Source organism: Hydractinia symbiolongicarpus, chromosome 6, assembly GCF_029227915.1.
Source record: "Hydractinia symbiolongicarpus strain clone_291-10 chromosome 6, HSymV2.1, whole genome shotgun sequence".
In the NCBI taxonomy this organism is placed as follows: Eukaryota; Metazoa; Cnidaria; class Hydrozoa; order Anthoathecata; family Hydractiniidae; genus Hydractinia; species Hydractinia symbiolongicarpus.
This window is the reverse complement of record NC_079880.1, coordinates 12,387,556-12,401,165: the sequence shown is the minus strand read 5'-3', so window position 1 is coordinate 12,401,165 and position 13,610 is coordinate 12,387,556. Positions and strand designations below refer to the sequence as shown.

General features: G+C 34.1%; 1 protein-coding gene across 1 annotated transcript; it reads right to left on the bottom strand.

Moving 5' to 3' along the window:
• Positions 1 to 10,027: 10,027 nt before the first annotated feature.
• Positions 10,028 to 11,281, bottom strand: LOC130647905 (fibrinogen beta chain-like). The gene has a single exon (XM_057453904.1). It carries the CDS (start codon positions 11,278 to 11,280, stop codon positions 10,411 to 10,413), a length of 870 nt encoding a protein of 289 aa, XP_057309887.1. The 5' UTR covers position 11,281; the 3' UTR covers positions 10,028 to 10,410.
• Between the last annotated feature and the right edge of the window lie 2,329 nt (positions 11,282 to 13,610).

The window sequence follows — 13,610 nt, the reverse complement described above, 5'->3', positions numbered from 1 at the left end:
ATTTTAATTTACTTGTCAGTTGTGCTGCATTCTGTTATTAAATTCTCTTTGGTTTTCGTCAACGCTACACGGGACGGAATCTTTAAAATCGCCTGATGGAAGATAGATATATATCTATATAGAGACAACACAGAGCCCGGACGCTGCTAAATTTGTGTCCAGGCTAAAACCTCGGAAAATGTTCGTCTTCTCAAAAGCCAATAAAGATGCTTCATTTTAATCTTTGTCAATTTAATGTCCCATCTGAGGAGATTGGATACTTTTTTGTGTAGCCAGAACATTCCGTGTATGGCCATGACTAAAAAAGCATACATTTTGTTGGTCGCCCCTTGCTGGTCTGGTTTGGTGGTAGTAGCTTTATTGATTTAACTGGGGAGCTAAACAGTATTTTTTAATTTCGTGTATTTTGTCAGGTAAGAATTATTTTGCATAAAAGTGAGAAAATTGTGCTTGCTAGCTAGCTAGCTAAATTTTTGATGCTGACTTTTATTTCATTCTAATTAGTACTGACATACTCCTTTTAATAGTCTGAAAAGTTATCAAGCTAGCTAGCTACACAAAATAGTGCTTTTCTTAAAGAGCCAGCAACAAAAAACCTTTGTCTTGCTTTGTGTATATTTTCCATTGCTGGACACCCAAATCCTGTTCTTATTGTAAAAAAGGTGGCTAAAAATAACTACCAAAAGAGACTTTATGGGGACTTCTCTCAGATAAAAAGATATATATTCGTTTTATTTATACATTTTGCAGAAAAGTTGTCACATGCCCCTTAAGTGAGATGGGGAGGGTTGCGGACCATAGCTTTTTGATTTTTGACTGACTAAGTGACTGATTAGTTGAAATGAATGGGTAAAAATCTGAAAGCTGTAGTTGGGAACCCTCTTAGTCTATATGGTAGCGACGTCACAGCTTTGACGTCACCATCACCATAGGCAAAACGGAGAGGGCTGTGAACAGTGGCTTCTCGCCGTAAAAAAATTACAATCTAAACGGATTTTTTAACGCCTTTTGTCTGCAACACCTTGATCGTCGACATCATTCACTTGGCTAACATTTTTCTTCAAATTTACACTTAGTCACGCGACTTATCTGACTAACCCTGGATCCGCACCTGTTTGTTCCTTGTTTTTTATTTGATAATAGATTTATGTTTGCCTTCACATATCTACAGTTCTTAGTTAGATAAAATTTAGACTTGCCAAAATGGCTAAAAAGAAAATATCAAAGTTTTAGTGTGAAGAAAAAAAGGGCGTAAGAGGGCGTGTTTAAATAATAACGGCCACGGACGTAAAGGAGTAGGAGGGCGGAGTACACATGCTCTGTGAAGTATTTTAGGTATATAAATGTAAAAGTTAACAATTTCAGTACATGATATAACTTGTACATCAAATTGTTAAAAAACAGTAGCCCGATTTTGGATTTGCAGTAACTTAAATTTTGAGTCTGTATGTATGTAGGTATTTTTGAAGATTCTCTGTGAATGTTATTTGCTTATAATTTTAGGTACCATTATGGTTGCTATAAGGTCGCTAAGGCTTCTTAGCCAATCAGCGCTACCGATTTTCCGTATAAACCATTTGAAAAAAGCTACAATTAATCAATAATAAACGCTTGAAACAAGAGGGTCTTACATTCTCCTCTCTGTTCCAAAAATACTGAAGAAGGGAGACATGTTATTGTAAATACACTAAGGTATGTACATGAATCTGGGATAGAGGGAAATGAAATGGAAAGGCACTAAATAAGCTGTATATTTACTACATGTTACAAAGAAATGCGAAGTGGGGAGAAAAAAATGTTGTAACAAACAAAAATGTGAATTGTAGTACATAAATTTTTGATACATTTATTTTTTAGCTTTATTTCCAATTTAGAAGTTGTATTCCGGAAAGAAGACTTAAGCAGGTACATCTACAGATAGAGAAAGAAGTGTTTAAGTAATTGGTGCAACGCAAAGAAAAAAACATATCTCCTAAAGAGATCGGTCAGACGATTACTACCATGACAAATTGCTACAGAAAAAATGATTTAATCTGCCACTCAGATGATGAAATTGATGAACTTGAAAAGCTTATATTCCGTTTCACAGAGGTAAAAGAGGGATAAAGTCAATGGCTTTTAAAATATGAAAATGCTAAAAAGTATGGAATTAATCAATACGAGTTATTTATTTGGCTACCTAATGCAACAGACAATACAGCATGCACAGTATTTGGCGAACAACACAACTAAGAAAGCAGTTCTTTAGGTAAGCAGAAAAAAATTGTTTATAAACAGCTTGTAAAGCTTGCTTACCTGATTGTGTATGTATACTTTTTGTAGAGACGAGACGCTTTGGTGGAAAACGCAAGCCTTCAATAAGAAGGGTTCCCTGTTCATGTAAAACATATTTTGGTCTTTCATGTCTTCTTACTATCTGTGAAATAGACCCTCCACCTCCCACCACACCTGCTGGGGCAAAATGCCTCCGGAACAGGCATATAGACACAATAAGATGCTGAAGGAGTACCGACAACGTCATCAAACTCTCAAAAATTACCTTGATTATTTCTTAAAAAGATTTAAAGTAAAGGTAAGGTAAAATAAATTTGTTATTCATAGAAAAATCGCAGTTGTGATAAAAGGCTGTGGTTACTGCAAGTTACATTATTAAACATTCTTATAGAAGATGATGTAGCGGTAGCGCATTCAACTTGTTTTCAGGTTCGAGTCCCCACCCCGCTACTATTTGAAGCACAATGCAACAATTTTTTTTAGTGAAAACTGCTAACGGTTTTAAACGGCCTAAATGTTTTTTGCACGTTAAATAACTACAAATAAAAATAATGAAATAATGAAAAATAAATTTACTTATTGTTCAACTTCTTCATCACTTATATATAGTAGAGTCGTCTAAAAAGACTTGTAGAGTAGTCTAGATAGTGTTGTACAGTTTTCCGTAAAAATTCTAAATCATCATAGCTTATCATTGACCTTATTTATGGCGGGGGAGTGGGTATCACAACGCTATCTCTCGATTTCCGAGTAATCTAAAAACCCCGCCGACTTTAGTAATTTATATCGCGTGATATCGAAGCGCCAACAGAGCAAAAATGCATCTATTTGAGCTAAACCTATTTGACAAAAGAATTTTGTCATATCGGACTGATTATTATAGTATCATATGAAAGATAATGACTTTCATAGAAATATTATATCTAGCGCGTTATTTGTAATTCTTACATCTTTAGTACCTAAATAATTGAATGTAATTATAATTTAGGTCCTTCGTCGCTAAAAGAAAAAGAGAGCACCGGGTGATGAACTATACTGGATGAGCAGAAAATTGGAATAGCATATAGAAAACATACACATTAGTCGTTCATTGCCACGCTGTCATTAAAAATTATTTTTAGATAAATATTTCGAGAAACAGGTCTTTTAAGATGAGGAAAATTATGGAACATGAGATGTAATTTTTTATTAGGGCTTAAGTTGGAAATGGAAAGGAGAAAAATCACTACCAAATACTTCTGTTATAGTGTAAGGCATAAGAAACAAAATAAACTTTTTTAGACTTTTATTTTAGACTTTTATTATACAAGAATTATCTTTCATCTCTATAATAATAGCCGTAGTCTGTCTGTTCGTGCGTCAGAAGCGACTTGTGATAACCACGCACGAAATACTAGCCCGCTAGCGCAGGGACGAAAACCCGTCGGGCCCCCGCTTGCACAGGGACGGGTTCCCGCTGGTCCAATCAGGAGCGGAGTTTCAAATAAATGACCCATCAGAAACTAAAGCTCTTTATATTTCTTAGCAACGATTTTTACGTTATTGGTCCGACATTTGGCAAGCAGATTGAGTCAACTTATTGCTGGAGAAAGAACTGTTTGCTTTATTTTTTCTTTCTGATACTTCCATTTTTGTAACATTTGTTTTCTATAAGTTTTTACATGCTAAGATAAATATATTGTCACGTTTTTTAGCCATGTACAAATCTTAAACGCACCATTTTTAGGGTTTTTGGCTAGGAACGAACAGTTTTAAGGCCAGCTAGCTAGCCAGCTAGAGCCTTACTTATTACTATTCCGTATAGTATAAGAGGTTTTTATCCTAGCCAACATTTATTTTGGTGTTGAGGCTCCTGCTATTTAACTACTACCTTAGCTATATCTTTGGCTAAACAGTGAAAGTATAAAAATGCAGTTTGGCTACAACAATAATTTTAAGCAATAATCTTTATGCTAAATGCAGTTAGGTAGCTACATCTTTATTATTTTCCTGAACACTTTTTCTGCAAACTTTTTCTTCGAAAGAAATGGCTGAGCGATTGTTTTTGGTGGAAGTGTAACGACAGGCTGTTCCCTGTGTTTTTATTTAAACCGAAGTTGCAATGAAGAATTTTGGAAAAGGGTAATATGCCTATACGCCTGTTAAAATTTGTTTACCTGTACTAAGCAATTAACCCAGTGTTAACAACAGACTGTCTTTTTGGGAAAGGCTGTTACACCTATGTGCATGTGCAATGTGTCCACTGTAATAATTTTTTTTAAACTTTTTCAGTAAACACCCCTGTACGGATGTGCAACACTTTACCTGGACTAACCGCTCAGCCCTGTGGCAATGGACTGTTTTTTTGTGTTTTTATTAAACAGAGTCTGCGAGAAAGTTTTTATTAAAAGGGTATTATCCTTACATGTCTGTACAACACTGTTTAACTGTACTAAGCGCTCCGCCCGGTGTCCCGGTTAATTTTCGATTTTTAATTTTTGTAAAAAAAATTATTCCACAAAATAAAATAATATTGACCAATTGTTTTTGCTATGACAGGGTACAATGGTTTGTAAACACTATTTTTATTTTAGCTATCGTTGCGGGAAAGTTATTTTTTAAAAAATATGTTATAGTATAATGTGCATGCGCTTCACTTGATTTACGACATACTGTATACCATACTTTATACCAGTACTAAAGCGCTGCACCTGACCGTGTGAAACTGTTTACGACTACTATTAATTGTTCAACTGGTGTGTTCAAAGCTGTTTGCCTGTACTAGGTGTTCAACCTGGTCGCACAAATAAACTTATAAACGCTGAAACTTATTCTGCGAAATAAAATAATATTGACCGATTTTTTTGTAATGACGGAGTAAAAATAGTTTGTAGAACTCTGTTTTTATTTCAGCTATTGTTGCGGGAAAGTTAATTTGTGAAGAATATGTTACAGTCGCGACACTGCAACGGTGTATGCGTTGCAATTGATTTATAACATACTGCATACCTCTACTAAAGCGCTTCACCTGATCGTATGAAACAGTCTACAGCTCTTATTAAGCGCTTCACAGAATGTTCAACGCCGGGTCACACCTCAATTTGTGGCTTACCCCAGCGTTTCGACGCCGGGTTTCCCAGCTAATCTATATTATAATCCGTATACGTCAGTCCGTCTGTCTGTCACGCAGAACGGTAGCTTAGCTGTAGCGAGACGCACGCAATGCGGTATAAAAAGGACGAGCGAACCCGTGGATTTTTCCACGGGCTAACGACTAGTTATATAATAAAAGATTACACAATACAATGTTATACAATTTTTTTATACCCCAATGCTACAACAAAAGAAACCCTTCTGCATAAACATGATTATTTAACATTCATTGATTGATTCAAAAATGTTTTTTTTCTTCACAGACTTTCTATATGCCTGCATGCAGTATTAGCGACAAAAAATCTCATATAAAAAAGCCAAAAAAAACTGGAGACGGGGCTGCGTAAAACCATAAATTTTACGAATTTATTGGTATATATTAAAATTTTCCAAATGAGTCCCTCATCATTATCTTTGACACAAAACTAAAGTTTTATGCAGTTATAATTTGTTTAACGAGACAGCAGGGTTACTTTTGTAGGCATAATTAATTTTGCAACAACAGCCTAGTTTAAGAAAAAAACAATTTTAAATGATTTTTTTAGCTGATATGGTGATAATAATTGGCTTAGCTGCCATGCTATTTCTCTTAATATTTCGAGTTGGAAAGCTTGTACCTTTTCCTTGAAGGCACACTACATTAATTTGAACGTTTACAATGCGCAAAAACGTGTTGTATTTATGACTTCATTAAAAAGAAGATTTTAAAGTACCAAATTATCAGCTTGATTTGGCATGTTTGTGGTATCCTTTTCATACAGCAGAAGAAAAGTGAGTTGCGAAGGTATGAATGATTTGAAAGTTATTTTTACGTTTTTTCCTTGGTTTGATATAGCTAGCTAACTAAATTACTTTTTGGTGCGTATGGCCACCATGGAAATTATTTTTTGCTGTTATCCTTCAATGGAATCATTAGCTAGCTAGCTAGCTAGCTAGCTACCTCTAGCTACAGTCAGAAGAAGAAAATTCAATCCATAAAGTATTAACAAAACTGTTTCTTTTCAAATTTTATTATACAATTTTTAAATATTTCCTAAAACTGAAGTTGTTTCTTTTTTTGTTGTATCGTCGAAATAAATTTAAGTCACCAATCCAAAACTAACAGGGGAAAATATACACAAGGGTGCCGATAAGCCACCAATGGTTCAACAAACTATAAAAATTAAAATAAACTTATTATGTGGTAGCGAAGTTCTTAAAAGAACTGTTTTTGATGGTGTTTGATAACGATTACTTTATAAATAACTTATATATACACTTTATTAACTCCTTTCTCTTCAAGCGCCTTTTTCCAACTGTCGTCCGCGTGATGGTATGTTACAAGAAATTGCATTTCGGGAATGCTCCGTGCAATTTTGGAGGACAACCGCCAATTTTATTCGCAAAATCGCCCAAACTCGCCCTTGTATATGCGTGCGTTTGCGGCTTATCATCACCCTCTTAAATATACCACTTTATTCTTTAAGGTATTTGCTCATTTGTGGTTAAAAACGTTTGTACTGTTGCTATTAGCGTCTTCTCACTGATATATGTTCTAAATTTGAACTATTTTATCAAACGGTGCCTTTACCTGGAAATTCTACTTTGTTTACCTACTTTCGCAAGTTTAATCCCTCAACACTCGAACCTCACAATAATTATTTTCAATATTTAATTTTATAATTCTGTGGAAAGAGGTTTTACGAAATTTCTCAGTAATCATTTTTGGTTAGTTTCGCGCGATCTAAATTTTTCGTACCTTCTGAAAAGAAATATTCCGCATATATATATATTGCATTTTTGCCAAAAAATCACTACTTTTGCGCAACGAGTTGTTGTTGATCCGCTGTGGGTTTATTTTACAACCTCGACCCCAGGGTTTTCTACGTCTATGATATTCAGTTTTGGTGTATTCCCAGATATCACCTGCAGAAAGATGATAGCACCTCGCCGTATTATAACAAAGGGAAACAAAAAGCACTAAGGGTCAACTATTAGCTAGTTTTAATTTTGCTTGCAACTTGCGTAATGCTTCGCAGCCTTTTTTTAATTTCTAGTTATATTTTCCCCATTTTAAGGGTTTAATAAAGATTTTTAGGGGTAGTTTCGAGTAATAGCCAATATGAAAGCCTCTAAAAGGCATGGGACCTAAACATTTTGCATGTAGGTGTCTAATAGATAAATATTGTAACTCAGTAAGTACCATAGCCATGCAGCATAGCGTTAAGGAATTATTAAAAAGAAACCGTCAGGGTGGCATAATCGCCCCCACTCCCCGAACCGAATAGGGTTAAGGTGGTTTCCCTAAAAAAAACTATATCGCAGAGGATTGTCTTTTCTGAACATACTTGATCAGGATATGATGGTATTTGACGGTACGACAAAATTAAGTCAAAAATTTCATTGATTGGTTGCCATGGTTACCCGTTGCTAGGAGAAGTATAGGCAAAATATGACATTTTGCTGCTCGACGCCTAACCAAATAACTGAATAACATGCGTTATTTCAAGCGCCTTTTTGGCCCCTTTTGTTCCTCAAGGGTCACGTGTATGGATTGAGTGAAGCGCATTTTCTGACTCGTCTTCCAGAGAACTGATGCGGTATTTTTTGGACGACAGAAAAGCTAAAACAGGGAGAAACAGGCAATATCTCGAAAAAATAATTGAAAGAAAAAACTTCGATATGAAAATCGGTTTCATTTAAACATTAGGTGGTACTAATGCCTGCATCCACAGAAGAAATTGTAAAGCGTGGGTGCTTCGATCTTGAGAATTCTTGTTTTGCGTGGATTCCGAACTTAAACGGCAAAAAACTTGTTTTAAGATTATTTTATGGACATTCTTGACTTGAGGATCGACAAAAGGTGTACGCCAACACTACTTCGACCTGAAAAGCACCAATTACCTAAGACCTTGAGTCTTAATTCTAATTGATGACGAGTAAAGTCTGACGTGTTCACTTCGGAGGGTGCATCATTAAGACAGCTTTCTAAATGCTTGTGGAACACGACATTTAATATTCAGAACTGTCATATATTGCCTTAGGAGGCCGTAAAGTATCATTTAGCTATTGCAAGGAATTAATCATCGACGAAGAGGCAAGAAAGCTGTCTAAAAATTGCGAAAATGGTTGCTATGGACGTTGCTATGCACTTATATTTGCGGTTGGTTGGAGAAAGTGGCTGAATGCGCAATAAAAACCTAAATTTGTCATAAGCACTACTTGCCACGGTATTCTAAGATGAATTTGCTGTCAAAAAACAGCTAATTGACAATTCATGAAATTTAGAAATTTTTTCTAACACTCGTGTGTATGAATATACGCGAACGTTCGTGAATTTACTTTTTCAGTATTGTTATTTGTCGTAAGGCATTCTAATGGTTAATTTTGTGGATCCTTTAAGCAGTTTTTTGTGTTCTCCTTACTCCAGCACGTAGAAAATACTGTTGCTTCATTACAGGTTGTTGCAGACTGTTCTACGCCAGATTACGAAGCGATGCCAATTTAGCACATAATTTAGCAAATAATTTAATGGAAGATGAACGTGATGTTTCTTTGTTTTCTTAAAAACAAATAAACAACTAATACTATTTATTCTTTGAAATAAACATAGTCCGTTTAGTAATAGTGTTCGTTTTCTTATCATCCTAAAATTCCACAAAAAGGACACGATCAAAAAAAAAAAAAAAAATTTAGACATCCCAAACAATTTGTAATAACAAGCCTTGAATTGATTCCGCATTTCCAGGGCATATTGCCTTTTTCTCAGGGGCCAGCAGGCCCTGGGGATAAAATTGCGAGGATTAGTGGGGTCAAATCCTTAAAAGATTGGTTACCTCTTTTTTAAAGGGAATCAAACTGTTATGGTATATCAGAAGAATAGAAGAAAATGGTAGATTTTTACTTTTATCAGCAGTTTTTTTTTACGTCTTCACAATTTCAAAATTCTTCCTAACTGCGTTTAACTGAATAATGTTTTCGTAAAAATTAACTACCTGAAGTTGTTAATATTTTCAGTGTAGTAACAATAGTAACAATAATCAACAGCTGTATATATATACTTTGATATTAAGATCGGGAGAAAAATGGTTTTAACAATAGTTAGAGACACGAAAGCCAAATATCGATAACAATGTCCTAACAATCTGATAGACACAACGACGACGCAAAGTTACTATATTTCCCTATAATAAGGATTTCATAGAAATGTAACCAGTACTTTCGAGTGTTAACCAATGTCTAAGGCTTTGGGAGGTATAGGCCCTAAAAAATTGTCAAGTGACTGTCTATTAAATAAATATAAAAACTCAGTGGATATCATAGCCATGTAGCATAACTTTAAAACAAATTTTGAACATAAGTCACTGTGTGTTAATACTATTTTAATATTATTCTATGATTTAAATGATGGGGCAGAACAAAAAAATACTCAAATAATTCGTGCAACATTTCTGTGAGTATTCAAACTTACATTTAATGAATATCTTATTAAACAAGTTTTTTTTGCAATAAAATGCCACCGCCCCCTACTTATTGTATTCAACAGAAACAAAAACAAATTCATGATATTATTGCTTATTGGAAGTTTATGCTTTAAAAGATATCAAGCCAATTAGAAGGGTCAACATTGTATAAAAAAACATCAGAAACAAGGTGAGGTAAAATTGCTTTGTTACGTTCAATGCACATCAAAAGTAGCTATGGAGTCAAGCTTTATTGAAACGAAAATTAGAAAGAAAAAAAATTAATATTTGTTGATCAAAAAGAACAAAAAAGCTAATTACAAGAAACACTGCTTAATAAATGTGCAAATATACAATTTTGGCGATTGTGTCTTCAATATTAACTCTAAGGAATGCAAAATGAAAAGGAAATTGTGGCATTTTCCATATGATTGTAATCGTAAAGTACACTCTCATGGAATTATATTTTTATATACAAGGCAACACTTTTTATTGTTTTGTTCACTAAATGTGTATCCGTGATTTGTGGATACCAAAATCTCTGAAGTATTAGTCATTTTGTTTAAACTTTTTTAAACATCATGCTGTGCATTTCATTGAAATTAACACCAGTAATACAAGGATTACTCAACCACCCAATTGTATTGCAAATACCAACACCAAATGGCTTGTTTTCATAAATTGCTAAAATACTGCATCCAGATATGCAGTGATCAATTTTTAGTTCATACTGCGCTGAGATTGTAAGACCTTTTGCTTCAAAAGGTGTAGAGAACGATTCTTTTTGAAAAGATGTGATATAGTTACCAGTGGAAGTCAATTGGTGCAAATTCTCAAGACCAAGCCAAAACTCTCTGGTAACATCTCCGAATCCAGCTATGTATTCAGCCAAGGATTTATTAAAATATACAGAGCCTTTTGATCTGTTAAAAAATTTAATCCAACCTCCACCTTTTGTTTTCATGTCGCAATAAACTTTTGTCAATTTTCCATTGATATCGATTTCATACACACCACTGTGGCTGTATCCTGCTTGAAGCCAATCAACACAATCTCGTTTTATCGAACAATTGCTTCCACAGCCACTTTTATTCGCAACATTTGAACTGTTTTGACACGTTAAGTGAACTTCATAGTAACTTGAATTTACATGTTTTCTTAATAATTTTTTGTCATTACTGGTAATGTTAAACAGTTCGCATTTGACCTGATGATCTTTCTGGATGGCATTGAAAGAACTACAGTAACCTTTATAAAGACAATGATCCATACACTGATCTTCATTTTGAACTTCAACAGTATCAACTGCAGTTGCGTCTCTTCTCAACTGATTACCAATTAATTCCACCATAATATCATCATCGTCACGATAACAATATGCATTTATTCCACAATTTGTCGCAAGAACATATGAGAAGATTACTCCAAACATTTTGCTGACGTATCTGAAATAAAGAACAACTTGCATAAACTTTCACATTGAAGATATTTTCAGGATGTTTTCGCTACTCTATTACCGAGAGGTGATAGAGTAGCTTTTTGAAAAAAAAGGTATAACGCATATACGGATGTGTCACACAGTATACCTGTGTATAGTGAGCCATATTTTTAAGTAAAAATTTAAACTGACAATGAATTTTGCAAAATTTTGCAAAAAATATTTATCAAAATAAAATTGCTGAGTGATTGCTTTAGCTACAATCTTGGTCAAAATATGTTGAGACATGACGGGTAATTTCGAAGTTCGCAACCGCAAAGACATTGCGGAGACTATTTCTATACTTTGACGCATTTTAAACTTGTAAAAGTTCATTTGTCAATGTTCAGGGTGGACTTAGAATTTTATTTGGTTAAGTCCAAGTTCTTAAAACCCCCACGTAAATTATTTCGGTGTGCGGGCGTTCTATAGAACGCGACTAGCAACGCTCTCTGCCTGGCCTACGTTTGTCCGAAAGTAGCGAATATGCAACCTGACGGCCTTGACTGGCACTTTTGTTCATATTTGAATAACGAGAAAAAAACCGCCTTTGTCTCAATATTTTTGACCTAGATTGTAGACCGTGTAATGACAGGTTGTTTCCGACCGAAGCTGCGATTGATCACGGGTGTTCGACATTGTTTACCTGTGCTAAGCGCTCATCCTGGTCTCAGGATTAATTTTGGAACTTTGATGGAAACTTAATCTGCAAAAGTAAATGTCAGGCGACTGTTTTTGCTATGACAGGGTAAGGTTGTGCGCTGTGTTTTTGTTTCTGCTTTATTCCTGTGGGCCCTCCACGGTGTTCAGCACATATTTTATTCCTTTTACTACAGCGCTTCGCCTGAATGTGCGGCACGGTTTCCTGAACTCAAGCGCTCAATTACAGGTGATTTAACCCGGCTGGAAATTAACAATTAGAATAAAATAAAGGTTACTTTTATGTTAACTAAATGGTAATCCGGAATTTCTATCGTGATTTTTTTATTAGAACGTCTAAATTCTAGCTGACGGCTGATGTGCATATTTTTTTACTAAAATTGTTTTCAATATGTTCGAAACTAAATATTCTTTAAAAGCGTGAGAATGTGTGAAATGAAATAGAAACCTAATAAATAGGTAAACTGCCTGAATTATGGGCTAACGACTAGTTTGCTATAATAATAGCCGTCGTTTGTGTCTTTTTTTAAAATTGCAAGAGTTTAAGCCATTATGACTATTTAATGGTCTGCGTTTTTATTTAAACTGAAGTTGCGGAAATATTTATTATGTTTCTGAAAAATTGAAATTAACGAATGTGGTAGAAAAGTGGCATAGCAGAGATCGACAACATTTTTTTCACAAACAATAACAAAAGAACAGCTCCAATTACAATTTGACTTAACATAAAGTAAAAACAAAATTATTGTAATAAGGAATAAAGTTAGAAGACATACCTATTTTAAAAATGATGCAGTAAGGCTGATGAAATATTAAGCTATGCTAAAACTGTCACAAAAAATAATTTAACCTGTTCCACCAAACCATTGAGGAGTTCTGTTTTGAAGATTATTTCATGGCAATATTAAAATGAAAAGTCTATTAATATTTCATATATGTAACTAGATGTATACAAATATTTGTAACTAAGGTGTCGTATTGTGAAATGTTATTAAAGATTTTCTCTTCAGGAAATATGTTTAAAACGAACTATAAAATATTGGCATATTCACTGTAATAAAAAATTTATAGTGCCATATAACATTTAACTTGTTATTTTCAATAAGCTTTAAATCTATTACGAAATACGTTAACATAGACATGGAAAAAAAGGTTTTAATTTTTAGTTGAAACTAATTTTTTTATAAGGTTAATCCTTGTACTTTACAAAAAAATCCAAATTTCAACTTAGAAATTATGATATTGCATATTTTTATCGGGAAGTACCTCGTTAGCTTCGCATGACGGATAGACACACAAGACAATAAACTTTTAGAGAAACCCACTTTCCAAAAATTTTATCGCTCAGTAACATCGTTAAGAGGAAACTCCTGAAATAAAATAACAGTCATTCTTAAAACAGTTCTATCATCATTTAGATTTTTTGCCCATCTGTCACGGAAAAATAGATATTCCCTTTTAATCTCAATTTAACTCTAATTAATTGCTTAAGTTAGACAGGAATTATCATAAATTGTTGTGCTAAAATTATACTCTTTCACCGTGATAAATCAAGAAACAAAATGTCCATCCGTTACAACAAAACAAGCATTTGTATACATAATACAGCTCAATTTATGCGTTTT

Coding starts and splice junctions, on each gene's coding strand:
- LOC130647905 (XM_057453904.1), bottom strand. CDS start 11,280: ATGTTTGGAGTAATCTTCTCATATGTTCTTGCGACAAATTGTGGAATA.